Source organism: Myxine glutinosa, chromosome 1, assembly GCF_964187855.1.
Source record: "Myxine glutinosa chromosome 1, kmMyxGlut1.1, whole genome shotgun sequence".
NCBI classification, from domain to species: domain Eukaryota; kingdom Metazoa; phylum Chordata; class Myxini; order Myxiniformes; family Myxinidae; genus Myxine; species Myxine glutinosa.
In genome coordinates this window covers 205,352,711-205,378,282 of record NC_136261.1, presented here as the reverse complement: position 1 = coordinate 205,378,282, position 25,572 = coordinate 205,352,711, and the positions used below count along the sequence as shown (strand labels likewise).

Here is a 25,572-nt window from a genome sequence, read left to right as displayed (position 1 = left end):
TTGATTTAGCGTAGCGCGACTCGGCCAACGTTCGAGTATAATCGGGTAAGCTGTGCAGACGCGGTCATACCAAACCGCTCGGTAAACCAACATCCACAACCGCGTCTGTAACAATATATATTACATGATGCAGTGATTGTATGTAAAAAGGCCCAAAAGTTATATTGTACAAACTCTTTATTGGAGAAGGAAATAAATTCAGGGAGAGGAGGGTAAAACAGGGGTTCTGGGAGAATCCGAGCACTGAGGTTGAGCTGCATGGTCTGAATTCCCTCTCGATTCCAACACCTGCCATAAACAAAAACACCAGACACCATTCAATGAGATATTGTTATGCATGAGACAATAACATCGTTCCTGGACAGCTATCAACAGAGAGAAATTATGCACAAACCTGAATGAGGGCCGCATGGCGAAAGTGGAACTATTCCTAAAATAAATAGACCAAAAGAAAATCTATGAACAACCTTAAAAAAAATGACTAGAACGTTTTAAACTAAATAATAACTGCTGTTTTGCAGGGCATTTAATGCTGTTAAAAGCGGAGGTGTGCAAGCATGGCTACAGGTCGTACTTGCATTTTATGAATGACAATACCCAGTTGAAGAACACAAAACGCACGACTTAACGATACACTTGAAAGGTAGTGGGGAGGGGGGGGGGGGGAGGGGCGGGAGACACACCATCGTTCAAAACTAAAAATGGATTACAATAATTGCAAAATTATCCATTTGAAAACAAAAGGTGTTGAGACATTCAACTTTGTGCACGCTGGGTAACGGCCCTCTGACCTGACCAAAATGCTGGTGCACAGGAAGAGAATGGAATTTAGGTGTTTACTTCGCACAGGTATGGTTGCAACAAGTTGTCTGGAAGAGCAAACTATTATTATTATTTCGTATACATCCTGTGGCTGAATCATTGCTGGGATCGCGGCTGTACTGCTGATGCAAGGTGGTACTTATTTTCCCGACCTCGGAAGGATAACAGGCTGAGGGAACCCACTGTTATTTAAAGGCACGACAAGGTCTCAAACTCAAGACCCTAAGATCTTAAGCCAGCCACCTTGACCTTTAAGCCACACCAGGCTTAAGCAAATTATATAGCAGGCTTTATTTTCCAGCAGATGCAAAACAAGCTGAAAATGGACATCAAGCACCTCGGCCATTTTATTATATTTCTCCCAAAAATTTAAAGCCATTCCTTAAACTAGAATGACACTCTGACGTCACCACTTCAACCGATATGCCTCCTCCTGCATTATTACATCATTGTACATGTACCAAGTTGGATTTAAATCCCTTCGGCTGTTTTTAAGCATCACATTTTTACCTGACATGACCGTTGACGGCGAAATATAATCGGTTCATTTGCATCATAATATATACTTATACCAAGTTTGGTCAAAACTCCATGTCACATCACTTATTGACAAGTTAGCTGACGAACAGAATTTATATCAAGTTAGCTCTGACATTTGACCTCGTGACCCCATAATCAAGCCGTTCATCTTTGCATCATTATATACATACTTGTACCAAGTTTGACTTTGATCCCTTCAGCCATTCTTAAGTTATCGCTGCAACGAAAACCTATCACTGAAGGATGCACGCAGGGCTGGATGGACAACCCAAAAACATAATGCCTTCGTCGACTGGTATAAAAACTAGAACGACACTCAGTAGAGCGGAAACCTCCACCAGGCTTAAGTTTGTTTTTTATCCCACTGATAGGCCAGATCTGGATCCGGAAAGTAAACCAAAATCGAATCGGCTTGTTATTGTCACCTAACCAACTCATCCACCAAGATTCGTCCGAATTCGTCTACAACGTTTTTGAGACATCATGGTATGTATCGTTTTGGCCACATCTCTCAATGGTGAAGAATCAGTTGAAGAATTTTTTAAAATTTCATATCTGGATCTGGATTTTCACCAAAATCGAATCGATTTGTCCTCGTCATACACCCAACCTGTCCACCACGTTTTTGTCCGAATCCATCCACCACTCACATATCCTGTTCACAGACAGACACGACAGGGGTGAAAACACAACCTCTGTCCACCTTCGGTGGCAGAGGTAATAAATATATATTTTTTAATGGCCAAGGGTACTCACACAAAAGTATGCACACTTGCCTCCAAAATGTCTAGACTGGGTTTGAATCCCAATCCAGCTATAAACTATCATCCTGGTGTTTTACAGGCAGGGTGATTCATCAGTGTGTGCGCTGTCCCTCAGATGGACGTTAAACCAGCGTCCTGCCTGCAATCATTAGTTGGTCGACGTTAAAGACCCCACCCTATCCTTCACGAAGAGTAGGCGAATTATCTTGGGACCAATTGTGGCCGTTAAGGAAGAAGAAGATTATACGAACCTTCGGTGGCTCCCAATAAAACTAGAATTTGTCTGAGGCTGAGTAAAACGAGGTCGTTTATTCCTGATACATGAAACACTAACTGCTACGCATGCCCACAGGAAACAGACTTTTTGGAACGCTACCCACATTTTCCATAAAATCATCATGTAACTTTCATTACACCTGTTGGGAAATGCAGGTTCTATAAAAAAACAACCAAAGTATTTCAGAGGAAATATAGAAAGACAAAAAAAAAAAAAAAGACAGTGCCTAGAATAATTAATTGGCATACCAACATACAGCACTGAAAACAAAACATGAATCAAGTGTATGCAGATAGTCTAAACACAGGCTGCATCCTCATTATTGAGGTATGGCTATGCCATTGATGCAGTGCCCCATGGCAATTCCTGGTCGGTTTGCCGTTGCCAAGCAAATGTTGGGATTTGAACCGGGAGTCACCAGATTACAAAAACTAAGCTCAACCAATTGAGCCAACTCAGAACCCTTAAAAAATATCTAAGGGTGAAAAATTGGGAAGGGGGACTTCTTAATCTTCAAAGCATAAAATTTGAAGGGATACATCAGGTGCTGAGTAAATACCATTCGTCTTGACAAAAACAAAACTCGGAATTTACAATTGACAAACAAATACTTCCTTGCTCCACGTTTCCAATGCAATACTCACCAGGGACGTCGCCCTCTTGACTAGCTTGTGCCAGATCACATGGTGTGCCTAAGCAAGAAGATAAGGTAGATCAAGGATGGCTTGGGACCATTTTTACTCGAGACAACCTTTATCACCTTCCACTTCTCAATCAATGCAACACATTTGCATTAATTGAGAAGGGAAAAGCCTCAACATGTATAAGCTGTCCAAATACACCACAGGTCAAACACAATTACAAACTAGAAAGAGCAATCAGAGATTGCAGACCCTCACCAGGACGTGTTTTCAGTTGTTTTCAAGGCTTTTGTGTTGAAACAAATATGGCGGCCGAACCACGTGACCGATGACGTCATCATTATCTTTCTCTCTACCATTTTATCCCTAGATGACGCTCAATAAATTTCATCTCGATCAGATGAAGTTTTGTACTTGTCGAATTATGACATCATAATGGAGGCACCTAAGACATCATCAACATATATTATTATTATTACACATGGAGAGTTCTTTACAATGTGCCATGTCTCAATATTTTCTATGCAGCGCTTTCGGAGATATAGAGGTCCTAATTGTTTCAGTTTTCCAAGATGGCGGCCGAACCATGTGGCAGATGACATCATCATTTGTTTTTCTCCATAAATTTATCCCGAGATGCTCAAGAAATTTCATCTTGATCGGATGAAGTTTTGTACTTGTCGAATTATGACTTCATAATGGAGGCACCTATGACATCATCATTAACATTTTATTCCCCAAGGAAGATTTATTCACAACTAGGTGAATGCACCCGGCGTTGCCTGGGTTCTTTTTGAATGAATTTAATCTTCTGTACATGGTCTGACGCGAGCCCAGTATCAGTTAGTGCTCAACGATTCCTTGTTTTTTCTTCTGTCGGGCCTCGCGAGGGAGAATTTTGAAAGCATATGTTGCAATCAGTCAGATATTCCTATTAAGTGCATAAGTTGTACTTCAAGAGAATTTTGAAAGCAGAAGATTTATTGCGAAATGGGCCCAGCCTGGCCGAGGCATCCTCGCCACCTAGCCTATAACCTTCCCGGGGCCCGTCCCGACATTTTTTGTTTCAGAGGTTTCCTCCTATCTTTCACCGTTCAGGAGATTAGCGCGTGCAGACAAACAAACAAAAACTTTAAAAATATATATATAGAAGAAAATTCACCAAATGTCCGTCCGTCCCTTCGAAGGTACCGCAAAAAACCGATCGCAACGATATTTTGGGTGGGTATTCCTGGGACCCCTGGGAGTAAAATAGGCTGTATTGTTTTTCCAAGTTTTCCAATTTACCAATTTTCCAGTTTTTCCAAACACGATGGAATAATATTTACAGATATGAACAGTGATGTGGCTTTTGTTGAAATTCTACAAATACTGTTTATTCTACGTACCAGGAGAGAGTAGATCGACTCCTGACGAACTCTTCCTATATAAACGTGCGGCTCTGAAGTAACATGGCAGCGTGTGCAAAGCGACTGAGAAACAGGTGTAGCGGCCGCTTTCGTGTTACAGATTCGGCACGCTCTTCACACATAAACGTGCGACTGAGAAAGACGTGTAGCGGCCGCTTCCGTTTTGCAGAATTCAATCTTTTTTCAAAATGGGTGCCATGTACTGTTTAGATTTTGCTGATTTGCGTGCGATATGATTCAACGGATGTTTATATGAATCATTTAAAATAAAAAAAGCCTTCAATTTCTGATAATTTGCCTTTTCATTTGGGCTTCCCAATTGAAGCCCCGCCCATAGGGCGGGTACTGTTACTAGTATATATAATAATAAAGAAGATGAGCCATGACTCAATTTTTTTCTATGCAGCGCTTTTGGAGATATAGAGGTCGAAAGTTTTTCGGTTTTTCCAAGATGGCGCTCAAAACCACATGACATACGACGACGTCATAATTGTGGATTTGCACCTATAGTGAACATTTCCTGTCAAGTGGACCAACGGTTGTAGAGAAAATCATATTTATTCTGTGCGGACAAACAAACAGACAGATGAAAAATCATTCATAGAGCGACACTTGGCAAAAGAGAACAAAGTAGAATAGCACTCGGTAGAGCATCCTTTTGACTTCACAAATAATTTGTGTTTGAATTCTGTGACCTGATATGCAAATGGCCTTCAAATTTTAAGTTAATCGGATGAAAATTGACAATTTTAGAAATTTGGCCTATGTTGACCTTTTGGCCTATGCTGATCTCAAAAATAGTTGGTGGTTGAATTCAGTTTGCTGATATGAAAATCCGATTCAAATTTCAAGTCAATCGGATGAAAATTGAGGATTTTAGAAATTTGAAAAAAAAAAAGTGGGTGACCTTTGGCCTATGTTGACCTTTTGACATTTTAACCTCAAAAATATATAGGATTTTGTCGGACCACGGACTCTACCATTTGGTGAAGATTCGTGAAGATTGGTTTAAAATTGTGACCTATAGGCAAGTATAAGTGAGCAGACAGACAAACACACACACAAATTGGAGTGATCAACATACTTGTCAAAAACAATTTTTTGCCAAGTAACAAACAAACGGACTCAAATGCAATACCCTCTCCTCAGGCGAGGGTAACTAGAACGGCACTCAGAAGAGCGCATAACTCGCCAGGCTGAACAGTTTACGTTTTGTATCCCAATGATAGGTCAGATCTGGATACAGACATCAAGCCAATATCAAATTGGCTTGTTTTTGTCACCTAACCAATTAATATACCTAGTTTTGTCATCATTCGTCCACAACGTTTTGAGATATCCTGCTCACAGACAAACACACAAAAGGACAGCCAAAGGTGAAAAAAAATAACCCCCTCCATCTTAGGTAGGTAATAAAATTCATCACATCTGGAATTATTATTACTAGTGTGACTCGGCGCACTCCGCACGCCTCACCACACGTCGTTTCAGAGGGATAGGCATCTTTGACCATTTTGGTGTATTTTGGGTCTTCAGGGTCTTTAGGGTATTTTGGGACTTCAGTGGCTTTTGGGTCTTAAGGGTATTTTGGTTCCTCTGGGTCTTTGGGGTCTTCAGTGTGTTTTGGGTCTTCGGGGTGTTTTGGGTCTTTGGGGTCTTTTTGTTCCTCTGGGTATTTAAGGGTCTTCAAGTTGTTTTGGGTCTTCAAGGTGTTTTGGATCTTTGGGGGCTTTTGGGTCTAAAAGGGTCTTTTGGGTGTTTTGAGTCTTAAGGGTATTTTGGGTCTTCAGGGATCTTGGGGGACTTAAAGGGTCGTCAAAGTTCTGAAGGGTCTCAGCAGTCTAAACGTAAATCAAGAGGGTGTTGATTTCATTTGAAGAAGAAGACGTTTTGGTCGCATATAAACATACATACAAACAAACAGACATGCATACAAACCGACATAACCATGTATGTTTACTCTACTATAATAAGATTAAGCCCCTGCCCCCCCCAAATAGAGAAGCCAAACTACGCCTATGGTTGCTAGTCTGGATGTGATCGATCCAGAACAGCAGGAGGAGTAGCGTGACAAACACGTATAGTCGTATACACACACACACACAAACGACACAAACACTAACGACACACAGGTACACACTACACACGGCAGTCCGTGAATTAGAATTACCAGTAAGGTCGAAAGAAAAAGAAGCGTATCCAGAGGTGTGGGAAAATAATGTTAGGCTGGAGACCAAACCTGAAAATGCTGGAGACCAAAGCTGAAATTGGAAAAACAATTTAGCCTATTTTACTCCAGGGGGTCCCAGGATTACCCACCCAAAATTTCGTTGCGATCGATTCAGCCGTTTTTGCGGTGCCCGGGAACGGACGACGGACATTTGGTGAATTATAGTAACAATACGCAGATGAGACACTAACATGGGGTGGCCTGTTAGTGTTCCCACCTGAATTCCTGGCTCATGATGCTTGGAACACAGGTTCAAATCCTATATACTATGTGTGTTTGACTATCCCCCCTCAAATGTTGTCATTCACGCAACGTACACCGACGTCTACTAATGTCGTTGTCCTGCATGTGGTTTATACAAAAACTCCTAAATAAGCCTAAGATGAAAGAAGACGTGCAAAATGATCATTGCAATTGATGCACATCTGTCACATAATCTGTTCTGAACAAGGTAACTTACTCTTTGATAGACAGGAAGAGATAAGCCCTGGAAGCGGTGAAAATCATATCCCGCAGGGAAAGTTGAGGTCTCCGAGGTGGCGCTCGAGGCCTCCGAGGCTGAATCTTTGCCTTTCAAAGGATGTACAGCAGTGACAGCAAACTGAAAGCAGAGGCCAGAATATGGAATAAGCGGCCCCTCCACCAGATCAACAAAATCCCCCAGTCTGGAAAGGAAATGCGGTGAGGTGTTGAGAGAGGGATTTCATCCACTGTGAATATAGCTGCAAAGGACACAAATATGCATCAGCAGGTAAATTCTTGGACAGCCAATATACCTGTACACTGTGACCTCTTCTTGTTGTGAAGCAATCTCTTCTATTTGCTCTTGTTTATACCTGAAACCAAAGATCATGCAAGGGAATGAAAAAAAAAATTCATTCTCATATTATCCGTCTGTCTGTCTATCTGTGTCTCTCTCTCTCTTTGAAAAGAGATTACTGTGCTCTTGGTCCTTTTACACCTGAGCTGAAAATCGGCATGAATTGTTCAAAAGGAGGCACCTGAGGGGTAAAACAAAAATAAGGAAAAGAAGTGCTATACAGGTATTTAGGACTAAGATGTACCATACTCTTTTCAGAGTGTTGGAGCTGCCAAAGCAGTTTCTTGGCAAGGGTTATACTGGGTAGTTTGCCATTGCCTGCATAGAATTGTTTTTCTGTGCTCTATCTTTTTAAATACTGAGCGTCAAGTAAGGAAGCAGCACGTACCATTTTTAAAGTCTTTGGAATGACTCGGCCGGAGTTTAAGTCACTGACCACACAGACTCCGAGCAGATGCTCAAACCATGATGAGTCTGGTACTTTAGGACTAACAGAGTGTAAAATACAGAGCAACCCAACAATACAGGTTTTGATACTAACCTGTTTTCTTGAAACATTTGCAAGGCCAGGTTGGGATGGAGAGACAGGTGTTCAAAAGGGAGGTTCTTGCCGAGGAGAGCAAACGCTCTACGAGTTAGAGCTTGGAACTGGGCCTTGGGTATGAGGGGAATAAAATGGCAGGAAGAAGCAATTAAACAATGTGGACAAATGCTGACACCCCATCTCCATTAATAGGCATAAGCGTATTTGTAAGCCTGAAGGAGAGTATTGGTGAAAGTGTTTCAAAAATATTTTTTATCAATCTATAATATGAAATTATAGATTGACCCCTGGTGTTGGCTTAGCGGTTAGGGTGCCGGCTTGGGATCCTAGGATCCTGGGTTCGAATCCCGGTCGATCGCTGAATTAACGCCAGGGGGGTTGACTCAGCCTGTCATCCTTCCGAGGTCGGCAAATTGAGTAGCAGATTGCTGGGATGAATGATCACGGTGTGTACCCCGATTTAGAATAGGTACACCGTATCCCTGCGCATCGTAAGAGCGTAACCAAGGGTTGGCGTCAGGAAGGGCATCCGGCCATAAAAACATTGCCTCAAACAGGGAACCATGATTGTCATGGGGCCCGCAAGGCTAACCCCCGCTCTAGCGGGGAAAATGGCCTTAAAACGATCATTCATTCATTCATTCAATCTATAATATAAAAGGAGCTCAGTCTCGGCATGCCTGTGTGCATGCCTGCGTCTGTCCGTCCGTCAACAATTGTCCTATAGGGGATTTATACACACCATATACTATGCTCGCCATCAATTCTGATCGCCATCTTTTTGTCAATTAGATGCCCGAGCCAATCTGCAAACAGTATCATATCGACTCGGCCAGAGTATCATATCATATCATCAGTATCATATCATCCCCAATCCAAAACCATGATCTTTTCTACCGTTGTTAACCCCCACCTCCATCCCACCCCAAGCCCTCCTCCTTCCAAACTTCCCCTACCCCTCTTTCCTGTCCACTTCCCTTCCCTTATTTTGTCCAAGTCTGCCTCTATTTTGTCCTTCACCCTGCTGTTGGTGTCACCCCACCTCGTTCTGCTGTTCCTTTTGTTTTGTTGCCTCCTGATCCGTTCTGTGTTCTCGCTTTTCCATGAACCTCGACTTTGTATCCAAAAAAGTACAAGACTGGGCAATGAACATTTACCTCTGATGGCTTCCAGTTATCCAGCTTTTGATCCAAAATGACATCATAGCAGAAAGCACCGGATATGACTGCAGGGGCACATGGACATACCAATTCGAAATGAGAAAAAAAAGATCAAATAATTATATTTCTCATTTTTCCCATAATCTACCATAACGTTCCCATTTAAAACTCTTCACTTTACAAATCGCTCTGGTGCTGCGTGACATTGTGTTCAAGTGGAAGGTCAAGCCACCACGGCTTCAAATAAAGGTATGCACAACAAACACCTGGCACATCTGGGGCACGCAACAGAGCGACTGCGAATTCATCTTTGAAGGCAGATTCGAGCACAGCTCCCAAAATGAAGGCACACGAACGCCAGTATGCCTGGGTAAGGAGGGAAGTGGTCATAGGTGAGAGAAGGGGTTGGAAAAAAAAAAAGATGTTAAAATGAAGGGGTTGTGTGAGAAATGTGGTGATTGTGATGAGCATTGATGGCTCAAGGTATGATTGCAATTGTTGCATAGCATTAGCAAACAAGGTTTCTAACAAGACACCCTCGCCTCTCATATCTCTTGGTCCAAACATCCCTGTTATATATTTTGTGGCAATTACACTTCCCGCCATTTAAAAAAAAAGCTGAACACGTGATTGTGGTTGATGCCATTTATTTATGTGACATCATGAGACACAGATGGGGTGCAAACCTCTTCGACAGAGACACATGCTGAATAAGTGCACGTCCATTTCACTGTGGTCTAATGACATTGCTGCATTGTGGCAAATATTTTTTACATAGGGATCCAACAGGGAAGTACCAATCTCAATACCAGGTGTGTCCACCTCCAGCAACAAACACCGCATTGCAAATGACCGTATGAGCACTCAAATCCGAGCCTGGGGAATGGCATTCCATGCGCGAATCGGCTCCCGTTCTTGTCATTAAGGGACTATGGTGGTCTTGGCAAGGTTCAAACACGATGATCAATGACATACCAAAAATGTTCATTTTGATTTAAATCTGGCGAGAATGCGAACAAGCATGTCATGACGTTAACGTTGGCATTGACAATAACTATCCTTGTTTAAATGACCCCGTTAGCAGGAGCGTTATCGTGCATAAAGATGATTCCTGGACCATGTTGTTGAAGGATAGGCAACAAATGCTGATGTAATATCTCATCAATGTATTGATCTGCCGTTAGATTGCCATGAATACCGATCAAGTTGGTGCAAAAGATTTCCGCAATACCACACCACATCATGACACTTCAACGTGCAATATTTGCGGCTTCCTTGATACAGAGTGGAGCATGTCGCTCAGTGAGTCTTCTGTATATCTGTGCACGGCCATCGTGCTTTACAAGGAGAAACATTGATTAATCATTGGAAATAACACTTGCCCATTGCCTCTGTGTCCTTCGGACATGCTGATTTGACCCCTGCAAGCGTGCTTGTATGTGCAGCAGTGCACGCACTGGACGCTGAATAGGATGACGAGCACGGATCCCTGCATCACAGAGACTCCTCAAGACGGTGTGTTACACTTATCCTGCGAGGTCCAGGGAGTATGTTTGCAGTACTATGCGCAGTTTGAAATCGATTGCGTAGATTGGTCATGCTAAAGTATCGGTCCTGAGTGGAAGTCATTATCCTGAAAAGTCCACTCTTGGTGTGTCTCTTGTTGATCTAGTGGATGATAATGGCTTCTGAAATCATAAACAGTTCCTCTCCTCATCATAAAGATCCTTACAACATAGCTAATGGAACGTCCTGCTTGAGGGTGTCCAATTATTTAATTCCCTTCATTTTTTCACAGACTTGGCATTGTAATGGATTGTTAAAGAATGTAATCAGTGAGTTTTTTTTTTTTTTTTCAGATGATCCACACGCCGGTGCTTCAAAGACTTTCAAACAATCATATCACCTACAAAAACCTAAGGGTGCATAAGTTGCACATGCTGAACGATTATTGCATGAGGCAATTACGTTATGTGGAAACTTGCAATCAGGTGTTCAGCACATCCCTCTTACCAACAAGGCACCTGGAATGAATGCTGGAACTGTACTTCATCATATGTGTTTGGTTTTTTTTATGGTGGAGAGTGTATAAATACCTCTGTGCTGAAAGGTTGTTTAATGAGAACTAACTGCAAAGTAAGCAAAGTGTTTTCAATGGCATCATCCAATCAATGAACTTTCCAACTAAGTTCTCTGCAAATAATCAAGTGTTTCCTACCACATCTGAACACAACCACGGAACGCTCTCGTTTGTTCCTTCTCTATCTTTGTGTGTCTGTCTGTCTTTCACGTCTCTTCCACTGTTGTGACATATTTTCAGTTATTACAAGTTTTCAGACTAGTTCAGCTTCTACAAAATGACCCTTCAATGCTTCTAGATAGTTCTACGAATATAAACAAGCTGTCTGGTCTTGCCTTTTTCATGTTCAAAGGAAAGGGTTTGACCATGACGTCACACCATGCCCCCACGGCACAATAGCCAGCTCATTGGTTAACTAATGGCTACTTTACTTCAATGGTATGCATTCGATTTCTACAGCAAGTTGTTCGTTTCCATTTTCTTGCTCATCGGACCATATGACATGAGACCTTTGTTTTCATGGCTTTATAGAACAATTAGCGGAGTATCGGATGTGGATGTGCGGAGTATCGTTGAGAGAGAGGAAGACAAATGATGAATTGCGAAAGATGATGGGAATAGAGCCTGTGATTGATGCTGTGAAGAGGAACAGGTTGAGATGGTTTGGTCATGTGTTGAGGAAGGATGAAAGTGACTGGTTGAGAAGAATGATGGAAATGAATGTAGAAGAAAGTAGAGGACGGAGAAGATCGAGAAAGACTTGGCTAAAGGTGGTGGAAGAAGAAATGCGGGCAAGGGAGTTAATAAGGGGAGATGCAGAAAATAGGGCAAAATAGAGAAGATTGTCATGGGGCCCGCAAGGTTAACCCCCCGCTCTAGCAGGGAAAATGGCCTTTAAAATGCCTGTTGTGTTGTTGTATACAACAATTAGCAAGGAGAAATCATTTTTGTACCTTGCGCACAGTTCTAGATTGTGATTTTCTCAATTTTTTCCCCAGTTTCCCAGTCATTTTCCATGAGAAACTGATAATGTTGCAAGAAACGGACCAAAACCACCTCTCCCATCCACAAAAAAAATAAAAAATAAATATCGTAACGCAAAAAGCATGCGTCTAATGGTGTCTGTTTTGAGACGATCAAAAGACGTCAGCTGGGTTGGTGCTGACTTGACTTCCAAGTTCATTCCCCATTCTCCCACCATTGGAGAAGGCTATTTGTGTCCGTCCAATCCTATGTCTCCCTCAATTACTTGAAGTAGTTGCTCACTACCATTTTGTTGTTTTCTAAACAGATCAACTAACTAGCCTAATAGTTACCAATCATGGTCACCAGCATCATACTATGTCCAACCTTACAATGCCTGCTTCCTGTCTTGTCTTGTCTTGCTGTCAGATAGGAGGTCTCAAGCCTGTCTATTTCTCCCTATACTATTGCCAACTCATATATATATATATATATACACACACACACACACACACACACACACACACACACACACACACACACACACACACACACACACACACACACACACACACACACACACACACACACACACACACACACACACACACACACACACCTTCCATCTACTGTTTTTCTGCAATAAAAAAGCCATAGAAACCTAGTGGCAACAGAGGTGAAACTACAGTAGTTATCACTGTCCAGGAAATTAGACCTTGTTGTGATAAAACATGATTCATATCATATCATCTTTGCAAGTTACCTTGTTCACCTCTTCCAGTCTTTCTCCAGCAAAATTTAGGAATGAGAGAGAGCAGTCCGCATGCAGTGGCCGCAGCATGTGATATGGACGATCATTAATTAGTGCTACGACTGAGCGTTTGGACAGCCATTCTGAAATATCTGGGAGGGTAAGGGGGTGGGACAAGAGTGAAACCAGGCATGCATCTTTATGTTTGTTTTGTCTAAGCAAATTATGATCAGGACTATGGTAAGTGTTTGAGCAGATGCTGTACATGATGCCTCTCGGGTAGGGTGCTTGGCCATCCATGATTCAAGAAGCAAGAATTGCCAATATGTCTGTATAATGTTGACTACAAAAGTCAACTGAGCACCAATGTACCAATGAAATGTATTCTCAATACCATCCACTATCAGTATGGGGAAATGCTATTTTCCTGCTGTAAAACAAAATGGTTGACTCACGCATCGCACAGTTATAGGGTGTCGATACACCACGGTTCATCAGCAGGGTCTTTGTCTCAGGTCCATCAGGTCCTTTACGGTTGAGTTGGACTCTAATCTTTTCTACGCGTGCCACCTGAGCTTGCTGTCGACGAAGTTCCTCAGAGAAGAGGAGGGAGCGATGAGATGATTGGAGAGCTGGGCATCATGAGGAAAGTAACATTAATAGTGTCGAATAATGAGAGGGAGGTTTATCAGGGAAGGTCATAGGTGTGACAAATTCACAACTCAAGGAAGAGGAAATAAATGGAGCTTAGATTGCAAGTAGGGGTAGTGCATAAGAGTAGAAAGTGACAAAGAGCTCCTCAAAACAAATTAAAATGATAAAGCATCTGAAAATGCAAAGCCCCGTCCGCGTTCACTTTGTATTCGGACTTCTTATTCCGTATGCTAAACATGACAAAAACTTTTTTTTTAAATTGATGATTTTTGGCGACCATAACCTTTTGACATAAAAGCAATAGACTTCAGTGATCCAATATGAAAAACCCTGCTCAAATTTAAAGTCCATCATATGGAAATTGACAATTTTGTGACAATGACCTTTGACCTCAAAACAATCAGCTTCGAGCGTTTTATTGGTGAAACAATTCAGTGACCCAATATCATATGCAAATAATATAATATGCAAATTGCAAATTCTTAAAATTTAATGTCAATTGGATGAAAATTGACGATTTTATGTGACGTTCACCTTTGACCAAATTATCACTTTGTCTTCCCCATATTCTCATCATAAAGCTTTGTTGAAAATTTGCTGACAAAAGCTTAAATGTTAAAAAAAAAACAAGAGAAAAATGACCACAGTGTAGTCACCAGCTGCGACATGTAGAATCATGAGGATATCCGTTGCAATATGCGCTACCAAATTCGACCAGTCATTAAATTATACGCATGCACTAGCGGCTTTTTGTCTTTCAGTTCTGGTCTTGTCCTTTGTTTTGCGACGCAACATGCTTCATCAACTGATTACATATAATGTATGGACGTGAATGTTATTTCTGTTAATGTTAATTCATTAATGTTATTTATTAATGTTAATTCTGGGTGGCAGAGGGATAATTTGAAACGGGCTTGGTCGGTAGGGGAAGTCCGAGTGTATGCACATGCGCTATTCAATAATTACACCTAATTTGTGTCAAGTTCTGTGAAACGAGATTGATATGAAAACATTCATGTTGTCTTTGTTGCTAAATTTATTCTGGTTTCTTCAAACAAATCGCGATTTTAGTCCGCAATGTTCTTACCTCATACCAACGCACGTCCGAGTGTATGTGCATTGTGCATGCGCTATTCAAAAAGGCACCCCAACAACAAGAACAACGCGGTCCTCTCATAGAGGGGGATGGGAGGTTTATTAAATAGGATTTTAGGATTTTTTATTAATTAAAAATTAGGATTTTAGAAATTGCACCTAAGTTGTTTATCTTTGGCCTATGTTGAAGTTTTGGCCTATGTTCACGTCAAAAATAATTGGTGGTTGAATTCAGTGACCTGATATGCAAATCCTTTTCAAATTTCAAGTCGATCTGATGAAAATTGAGGATTTTAGAAATCTGACAACGTTGTTGAACTTTGGCCTATGTTGACCTTTTGACTTAAAAATCAATAGGCTTCTTGCTTATGATAAACTATACCATTTGGTTAAGTTTCCTGAAGATCGGTTCAAAATTGTGACCTGTAAGCGATTGACAAACAGACAGAACATGTGACCAACCAATATACTTTGCAGGAAACAGACAGGGATGAATATAGAACCTCCGTTAACTTTTAGTGACTGAGGTAAAAATCTCAAGATGTTCCATCAGGAATGATCAAATATCAAATTTACAGTTAAAAGAAATCTTCTGTTTTGACCCATGTGACCCTAAATCCCACCCTTTGTCACCAGAGATCAAATCCCAAAAAATCGTTACATATTTCATGCGTCCCCCAAAGTTGATTGCATGTACAGTTTAAATAAAGAAATGTTTTAAAAATTTCCCTCAATTGTATTTTTGTGGCACAGTACTGTATTTGATATTTTGACTCCGCCCCAAGGGGCGTGGCCAAAATTACACTGCTCTTGCACCTTGTCATGCATGTGGTGATCATAACTACGAGGTTTGGTGAATTTCTGCACAACTCTGTCGGGGTTGAATTATGCACACTGAACAAGATCCACACGTGAGCATCAACGGCGCTACATGCACATGTAACCATGGATACCAGCATCCCATTTACACTCGGCTCCCATTTCTGCCAACATCCCTGTATCCCTTTATAGGTTCATGCTTGCCCAAAAAAGGTCGAAAATAGGAAGGAAAACACAGATTAAATCAAAAAGGCGCAGCGACTTAGCTTAGCTAGTCCAATCAGCGGTCAGATGCAGCTCGCACAACTACAGTAGGCAAAGCAATTCGAGCTCAATGGACTTACAAGCAGAGCGGGGCAAACGGAAGGCCCGGGAGACCATGGCGGATGAAGAGAATAAAAATCCCTTGAAATTTTACAAAACCCAAAAGAGGACACGCGTGATGTCATTCGCCAAAGAACGTCACTGTTTTTAGCTTGAAATCGCGTTCTTTAGTTCTCGCGCGATCCTGACGTCACGGATTTTCGAGTTCTCAAAAAGTGCCTTTTAATTTTATTAAAATGTTCACCGTGGAGCAGATTATTTACTGGAAGGACATAGAACTCGGCCGGGCTTTTTGCATTGAAATTCGAACGATTGCACTGTATTCGAGCCGCCGGCTACACCGCCGTCGCGTTCTTCAGTTCTCGCGCTATCCTGACGTCACGGATATTAAAAACTCAAAAGTGCCTTTGAATTTTATTAAAACGTTCACCGTGGGGAAGTTTCTTTACTGGAAAGATATAGAACTCGGCCGGGCTTTTTGCATTCAAATGCGAACATGTAATCGAGGATCGAGCCGCCGGCTACACCGCCGTCGTTGACACCGACCAAAACAGAGCAAAATCTTGCTAAAACACATGAAAATCGTGAAGAATATCACACTGAACGATAAGCAATGTCAGAAGGTTGGACATTCAAGCCACACATCACATACGGCATAAACACGAACTTTATACCCTCACATCCAAGGATCTGAGGGAAGAATTAGGCCTATGGTATTCATTTGTTTGTTTTCATTTACTGTAGGGTTCTTCTTCATGCTCCAGTTCGGACTCCGTGCGATTTCTGTAACCTTATGATATCAAGACTGAGACGAGGGCGTTAAGGTTATCGTCGGAACGTTTCGATGTGGATAGCGGCCTCTCTCATTCCCCAACCCGTGCTACCCTGCAATGTCCGGATCCTTGGCTAGGCCCGAGCCACGGCCTCAACTAGGAGATCCTCCGGTTGTTGGGGTTCGCACATCCGTCCGGATGGTTAGCCCTTGCTCGCTATGTGCAATGTAGGAACATTTTCCGTGTTTTAAATTTCGACACGAATTGCTGCAGTTCGGGTTCTTCGAGGTTTCTGTGTCGAAATGTGATGCCGGAAGCGATCGTCTTGGGTTGTTCCGATATGTCCAAAGCGCACAGGTAACTTTCTTTGATCGCCTTTTCTTCCCGCTCTTTATCGGTTTGCGTTTACCTGTTTGCTCGACACGATAACCTCTCGATCCTCGTTGCTTCCTTGAAAGACCTCAGGATATGGTCTTGTACCTCCTGGTTCCCCAAACCCGTGATGTTATTCGGTTCCTGGAAGGTCAAGATCATAGGGATAGAGAAGGATGGTTGATATGATAGAGATGGAGATGGTGGTAACTTATTTGCTGCTAGTCAACACGGGTCGACTTCCAATAGATCATGTATCATCCAGCTATTGTGTGCACTGGACGAGATGACGTCACTGCTCCACAAAGGGAATCTGGTAGATATTCTCCATCTGGATTTTCGTAAAGTGTTTGAAGCAGTTCCTAACAGACGACCTCTTGCCAAGGTAGCAACATATGGTATATATGGGAAGTTACTCATGGATTACAGCATTCATGACAGGGAGACAGCAGAGGGTAACCATCAATGGGACAAGCTCAAGGTGGACCCCAGTGAGGAGCAGCATTCCCCAAGGGAGCATCCTTGGATCTCTGCTTTGTATCATGTTCATCAATGACCTGCAAGAGGTCCTTGAAAACTGAATCTACATCTTTGCTGATGACACCAAAATCTTTGGACCAGTGATTGATAGGAATCAAGTTGTATCACAGCGAGATGACTTAGACAAGGCACAGAATTGGTTTAGAACTTGGCAATTGCCTTGTAATGAGAGTAAGTGCAAAGTTCTGCATGTGAGGAGGTTTAACTCAAGAAACAATGACTATTTAAACCAAAGTGCAGTACAGGAAGTTGATCAGGAAAAATATCTAGGGGTTATCATGGACAAAGACCTAAGCTTTCACTAACGCATTTCATCAACAATCCTGACATCCAACCAAAGACTTGGGATTGTTATGAGAACTTTCTCACGCATTACACCGGGAATGCCAACTGTGATTTTCACAACTCTGCTCAGACCCCTGTTGGAATACGGAAATATATTATGGCACCTGTGATATAACAACAACACAACACAACATGCATTTTAAAGGCCAGTTTCCCTGCTAGAGTGGGGGTTAGCCTTGCGGTCCCCATGACAATCTTCTCCATTTTGCCCTATTTTCTGCATCTCTCCTTGTTAACCCCCTTGCCCACATTTCTTCTTCCACCAACTTTAGCCAAGTCTTTCTCGGTCTTCCCCGTCTTCTACTTCCTTCTACATTCATTTCCATCACTCTTCTCAACCAGTCACTTTCATCCTTCCTCAACACATGACCAAACCATCTCGACCTGTTTCTCTTCACAGCGTCAATCACAGGCTCTATTCCCATCATTTTTCGCAATTCATCATTTGTCTTCCTCTCTCTCTCAACGATACTCCACACATCCATTGAACCATTCGCATTTCCACCCTTTCCAGCCTTCGTTGCTGCTCTACGTTCATTACCCATGTCTCGCTCCCATAAATCATAACACTTCTCACACATGCAGCATACACCTTTCCCTTCAGCTTCAACGACACTCCCCTCATCATCAGCACGCCACTCAATTCCCGAAACTTCTTCCATGCACATCTCACTCGAGCAACCGTTGCCGAGACTGATCCACCTTCTCCATTCAGCATGTCTCCGAGGTAGCAAAATGTTTTCACACCTTCCAGCTTCATGCCGTCTCCAAGATCCAACTCAACATTTCCTCCATCTGCAGCTCCCTCTGTGCACACCTTACATTTGAATGTAGCTGCCACACTGATTAATGACCCTCTCAGACCACTACATTTTTGATGAACCCACTCAGCGCACATTGTACACTGAATGGAGTTCACTCTGACAGCCTTCCTACACACAGCACACACAGCACTTCCCAGTTCTTTCCACCTCACCACATGCTTTACCACTTGCCATCACCTTCGTCTTTCCGATATTCACCTTCAGACCTTTTGTCTCCATACATTCCTTCCACGTGTTCATCTTTTCCTTCAGTCCATCCATACTTTCCGCAATCAACACCAGATCATCTGCATACAACAACTCCCACGGTAAACCCTCCTTTACGTTCTGAGCCAGCACCTCCATCACAGCTACAAATAGTAGTGGACTTAGTACCGACCCCTGATGCACTCCCACCTTCACCTCAAACTCACCACTGTTCCCGTCCTTCGTCCTTACAGCTGTGCGTGCTCTTTTGTACATTGCCATCACTACTCTGATCAACCATTCCTCCACTCCTAACTTCCTCAATGCCCATGTCAATACTTTGCGTGGAACCCGATCGAATGCTTTCTCCAGATCAACAAACCCAAGAAACAACTTCTTCCTCTTCTCCATGTATACTGAAACGCAAAAGAAACTTACCACCTTTGAAACCTTTAAATATCAACAATAACACTGCATGTAGTAAATGTGTGAACTTATTTGTGGACAATAGTGTCCTCACTGTCAGAAAAAACGGTCACGGATGGTCACTTGAACCTTCAATGGTCACTTCATAGCACAGCTGTTGAACAGCCGTTTTGACTGTCAGTGATTAGCCAAGGGGTACTTGATAATTTTAATGAGCTGCACGTGATGTCTTGATATTGGCTTTAAAAAGGCCAGTGCAAAATGGGCATTTTGACCGAAAAATTTGACCATTTTGACCAACTTCAAAAAGACCGAAAACGCAAAAGAAACGTACCACCTTTGAAACCTTTAAATGTAAACAATAACACTGCGTGTAGTAAATGTGTGAACGTATTTGTGGACAATAGTGTCCTCACTGTCTGACAAAACGGTCACGGATGGTCACTTGAACCTTCAATGGTCACTTCATAGCACAGCTGTTGAACAGCCGTTTTGACTGTCAGTGATTAGCCAAGAGGTACGGGATGATTTTAATGAGCTGCACGTGATGTCTTGATATTGGCTTTAAAAAGGCCAGTGCAAAATGGGCATTTCAATCAACATGCCACGATTGTCAAGGGATCAACGGCAGCGTGCCCTGGTCATGCTGCAAGGCGGACTGAGCTACCATGAGGTGGCACGTCGCCTTGGCTGTTCACACCAGACGATATCGGCCCTGGTGGACAGAGACACCCTCCACAACTCTGCAGATGACAGACCTCGATCAGGGAGGCCAAGAGTCACCACTGCAAGGCAGGACAGGCAGATGGTCCGAAGTCACCTGCGGGATCGATTCCGTCCAGCATCCCGCACTGCGGCAGAAACTCCGGGGCGTGCAAACCCACGGATCTCCAATGATACTGCACGAAGACGACTGCATGACTATGGCCTGACTGCCAGAAGACCATACAGAGGCCCCGTGATGACGGCTGCCCATCGCCGCAACCGACAGAGATGGTGCCAGCAGCATCAGCGGTGGACCTTGGCGCAGTGGAACGAGGTCGCTTTCAGCGATGAATCAAGGTTCTGTGTGGACAGTCCTGATGGGCGTGAGCGTGTCTGGAGAAGAACTGGCGAGCGATATGCCGATTGTTGCGTGCGTCAAGCCAACAGGTGGGGTGGCCCAAGTGTGATGGTGTGGGCCGCCATATCAGGCCAGTACAGGACGCCACTGGTGGTTGTGGATGGGAATCTTAACGCCCAGCAGTATGTGGATAACATCCTGCGACCTCATCTGCTGCCATTCCTGCTAGACCACCCAGAACTGAACCTTTCAGCATGACAACGCTCATCCCCATGCTGCCCGCTTTACCACTGCATTTCTCCAAGGCGAGAACATCAACACCATGCAGTGGCCTGCGCTCTCCCCTGACCTGAATCCCATAGAGCACCTGTGGGATGAGCTTGGGAGACGCGTAGTTGGCAGGGCCAGGACACGGGCAGAGCTGCTTCAGACATTGAGGACTGAGTGGGACAGAATCCAGCAGCAATCCATCCAAAGACTGGTAGGCAGTATACGCCGATGATGCACTGCCTGTATCCAAAACAATGGTGGCCACACACGCTATTGAAAGGGGACTGACATTGCACCCTGTGCTGTTCTGTACTGTAGAACAAACTGATGAGATGGTGTATCTTCGTCAAAAACTTGACATGTCATCAATAAAATGCCAATGTTTCAATTAGCAATTGTTGGTTTGTTTTATTTTGAACTGTTTCAATTTTATTACATTTCAAACAAGTGGTAAGTTTCTTTTGTGTTTTCGGTCTTTTTGAAGTTGGTCAAAATGGTCAAAATGGTCAAAATGCCCATTTTGCACTGGCCTTTTTAAAGCCAATATCAAGACATCACGTGCAGGTCATTAAAATCATCCCGTACCCCTTGGCTAATCACTGACAGTCAAAACGGCTGTTCAACAGCTGTGCTATGAAATGACCATTGAAGGTTCAAGTGACCATCCGGGACCGTTTTGTCTGACAGTGAGGACACTATTGTCCGCAAATAAGTTCACACATTTACTACACGCAGTGTTATTGTTGATATTTAAAGGTTTCAAAGGTGGTAAGTTTCTTTTGCGTTTCAGTATACTTCTCCTGCAACTGCCTCACAATGAAAAGCGCGTCTGTCGTTCCTCTTCCTGGCATGAATCCAAACTGCATTTCGTCGATCTTCACTTTCTTCCTTATCCTCCTCTCCAACACCCTTTCCAATACCTTCATTCCATGCTCCAATAACTTTATCGCTCGGTACGAGCCACACTCCAGAGGGTCACTTTTTCCCTTGTATAGAGGGACGAGGGTACTCAGTTCCCAATCCACTGGAATGCGGCCTTCTTTCACCACCAGATTACAGATCTCTGTCATTCTCTTCACACCCCAACTTCCTGCTGCCTTCAACATATCTCCCACAACTCCCGTCGGCCCTCCCGCTTTTCTACCCTTCATTGCTTTTATCGCTTCCTCAACTTCCTTCTCAGTTATCTTCTCTGCCGGTCCTAAAACAGGGTTACTCCCTATGTTGCCATTCCATTCATTCTCTGTATTCAACAGCATTTCCATATATCTTTTCCATCTTCCTTTAATTCCATCTGGGTCGACAACGATTTGTCCCACTTCATCCTTCAAGCAACTCACCCCCATCACATCACACCTCTCTTTCGCTATCTGCTTTGCAATCCTGAATACTGCTTTCCCTCTTCCGAATCCAAGCGTTCTCCGAACATTTTCCTACATGCCTCCTGCGCCTTTGCAACCTCTTTCTTTGCAGCCTTCCTGGCTGCCTTATAACTTTCATGCTCTGCTGTTTCTGCTCCCGTACCCTTCGCCTTCTGCTACTCCTTGAACTTCTCCCTCTTCTCGTCAATCCTCTTTCCAACTTCATCATCCCACCACCATGTTTCCGAGTGCCTCGGTGGTCCTTTTGTGCATCCACATACCTCACCAACGGCTCCCAACAGACTAGCTTTCATTGACATCCAACCACTTTCAAGCTCAACCACATCATCCTCGACCCTACTCAGCCTCTCTTTTAATGCCTCCCTTACTGTCACCTCTTTCAACCTCCACACCTTCATTGTCGGTTGGTACTTCACCCGCCGAGCTCTCCTCGCCCCTTTCACCCTTACGTCGCAGACAACCAAGTGGTGCTGTGAAACAGCCTCCTCCCCCGGGATCACCTTTGTGTCCCGGAGGTGCCCCCTATCTCGCCTACGCACCATCAGGTAGTCAACGGTTGTCGTCGACCCACCTGACGTGTATGTAACAAGCTTATTATCCTCTTTCTGGAACTGAGTATTACAAATCAACAAATCAGCTCCATCAGCAAACTCCAAAATCCTTTCACCTTCTTCATTTCTCACACCATATCCGTAACCCCCATGAACTCCATCAAAACCATCCATACTCCTTCCCACATGTCCATTTAGGTCTCCTCCTACCACAACAACTTCCTCATCTTTCATGTTTTCCATCAGCTTCTCTATCGCACACCAGAACTTGTCCTTCTCTTCATCGCTCCGACCAACCTGCGGAGCATATCCCGAGATGACGTTCACCAAGAGCTTTCCAATCATCATTTTCACCATCATCAACCTATCACTCACTCTAGTCACACTCACCACACTGTCTACAAACTCCTCAGAAAACAGGACACCAACACCATTCACGCCCTCCGGGCACCCTTGCCACACAAACTTGTATTTCTGTCCCTGCCTACCCTTCACCATTCTCACACCACTTCCCTTCCATCTCGTCTCTTGCACACAACATATGTCCACTCTTCTTCTGACCAATACTTCCACCACTTCTCCTGATCTCCCTGTCATTGTCCCTACATTCCATGTCCCAAACCTCAGAAACCGATCTCCACTTCGGGCTGTACCCTGCCCACATGTAGTTGTAATTGTCATGGTTCTCTTTTTGAGGCAATGTTTTTATGGCCGGATGCCCTTCCTGACGCCAACCCTCTTAGTCGCCTCTTACGACACGCAGGGATACGGCGTACCTATTCTTATCCAGGGTACACACCGGGATAAGAATAGGCACCTGTGATATAAGACTGATGGAAACTAGAACGGCACTCAGTAGAGAGCATACCTCCACCAGGTGAACAGTTTACGTTTTGTGTCCCAGAGTGGACTAGAAAATCGCAATACAGAATCACATTTAATCAAAATCATCCGTCCACAACTATTTGAGATATCCTGCTATGTATCGTTTTTGGTTCTATCTCCCAATGGTGAAGAATCACTTAAAAAATTCTACTAGCCGGATCCGGATCCAGATCTTCACCAAAATTGAATCGATTCTTCCTTGTGTCACACCCACAACCTGACCACCAAGTTTCGTCCAAATCCGTCCATAACGTTTTGAGATATCCTGCTACATCTTGGTTTTAGCCCTATCTCTCAATGGTGAAGAATCACTTAAAAATTAAATAACTCATATCCGAATCCATATTCAGATCTTCACCAAAATCGAATTGATTAGTCTTTGTCAATCGCACAACCTGTCCACCAAGTTTCGTCCAAATCTGTCCACAATTTTTTGAGATATCCTGCTATATATAATTTTTGGCCCTATCTCCCAATCGTGAAGAATCAGTTTAAAAATTCTAGTAGCCGGATCCGAATCCAGATCGTCACCAAAATCTAATAATTTCGTCCTTGTCACATACGCTGCATCTCTGCCACATTTGATCCGAATCCATCCACAACTTTTTGGGATATCTTGTTCACAGACAGGGGTGAAAATATAACCTCCATGAGAGAGAGAGAGACAGAGAGAGACAGAGAGAGACAGAGAGAGACAGAGAGAGACAGAGAGAGAGACAGAGAGAGAGACAGAGAGAGAGACAGAGAGAGAGACAGAGAGAGACAGAGAGAGATAGATAGATAGATATGATATTATTTTTGCTCCTCTTTATTGAAAGGAATCATTCAATGTGATTCCAGACAATTATGTCCAAACAAAAGGGTTATGGCTTATTTCAAAGAAAAACACATGCAGAGGAAGAGCATGGTGGATGGGGTAACATAGAAGCAAAGATTCCAGATTATAAATTAATTACTAGAACACCATTGACCAAGCTACATAAAGATTGTTTGGCACACCATCGTTTTTCGAAGACAGCAGAATCATGGGTTTCAAACTCAAAATGGACACGAGATGTAACCGACGCTTTAAAAATCCTTAAAAGGTCATCAGCTAAAATATCTATGTTCTGCAATTTCCGTTTTCTTGAAAGATAAATGGCAAGCTTTGCATCAGAGCACAAGAAGTTCCCTAAAAAACATTCATTTTTACTTAAATGAGAAATATTAAAACCATATATAAAAACACAATGTGTGAAAATCAAACCGAGCCCCTGAGTCACATGTTATAAAATATTAAAAAGGGAGGACAGTCTCGAACACTCAATGAAGGCATGAAAAATGGTTTCTGGGGCATCTTAAAAGGGGCACAATTCTGAATTTTCGGAACATATGCGATGAGACAGAACATTGCAAGGCAAGATGTAGTGCGCCAGCCGCCATTGTAAATCCCCAGAGCGCTTGACGATTGGCTCCTTATACATCACGTGCCATTTGATTGTTGCGGAATGGCCAGCTTGAAGCAACGCTTTCCAATGAGCTTGTGGCTCTGCCGGTCTGTCAGGAATGAGAGTGTTAACACTTAGACTATACACCGAGGATTTCTCCATCGAGTTAAAGGAGAAAAATCCCCAAAATGAAATTAAAAGACGAGGAAAAGGACATTGGGACAGAGGGAAGGCAGCCTCAATCTCTGGATCCCACTTTAGCCCGGTTAGTTTAAAAGCTCGTGAAATCAGAGAAAATCCTTCCAATAACTTTGATGGATCTCACACCAGTTGCCACGGCAACATTAGCAGCTGGCTTCCATCTATATGTAAAGGGGTTCCTAAGGTGCTTGACCCTGGTAAAGTTGACATCAATGAACTTTTGCACAAAAGAACGGTCACTACAGACCCCTTTAAAAAAGGGATTAAAGAAAATTGGTTCATTTAAAAACATTTGGAGAGTATAGGCACTGGTGTCGCGGCAAAACGCAACTGTCCGCCATGCTTCCAGCATACTTCTGTAAAACAAGGGGATCGATGTTATGTCCACCCTCGCTGCGTCAAGAAGAAAGATTTCGTCACCGAAGCCAAGTCTC

At 43.1% G+C, this 25,572-nt stretch overlaps 3 protein-coding genes across 3 annotated transcripts in view; 2 read left to right on the top strand and 1 right to left on the bottom strand.

Annotated features, from left to right (window-relative positions):
• LOC144890870 (uncharacterized) overlaps positions 1–25,572 on the top strand; it is a 946,020-nt gene that overhangs the window by 791,336 nt on the left and 129,112 nt on the right. The window lies entirely within an intron of this gene.
• Positions 160–16,235, bottom strand: MRPL39 (mitochondrial ribosomal protein L39). The gene is made up of 10 exons (XM_068125561.2): positions 15,914–16,235; positions 13,457–13,633; positions 13,014–13,153; positions 9,474–9,573; positions 9,205–9,272; positions 8,045–8,157; positions 7,460–7,519; positions 7,144–7,348; positions 3,048–3,095; positions 160–288 (listed from the first exon to the last, which is right to left on the bottom strand). The coding sequence occupies exons 1-10, from the start codon at positions 15,948–15,950 to the stop codon at positions 199–201; spliced, it is 1,038 nt and encodes a 345-aa protein (XP_067981662.2). The 5' UTR covers positions 15,951–16,235; the 3' UTR covers positions 160–198.
• The window catches only part of LOC137433158 (uncharacterized), a 70,299-nt gene continuing 61,283 nt past the window's right edge, over positions 16,557–25,572 (top strand). Inside the window, exon 1 of the mRNA XM_068125611.2 lies at positions 16,557–17,023. Coding sequence (XP_067981712.2) covers positions 16,974–17,023 — 50 coding nt within the window. The 5' untranslated portion in view covers positions 16,557–16,973. The remainder of the gene's footprint in view (positions 17,024–25,572) is intronic.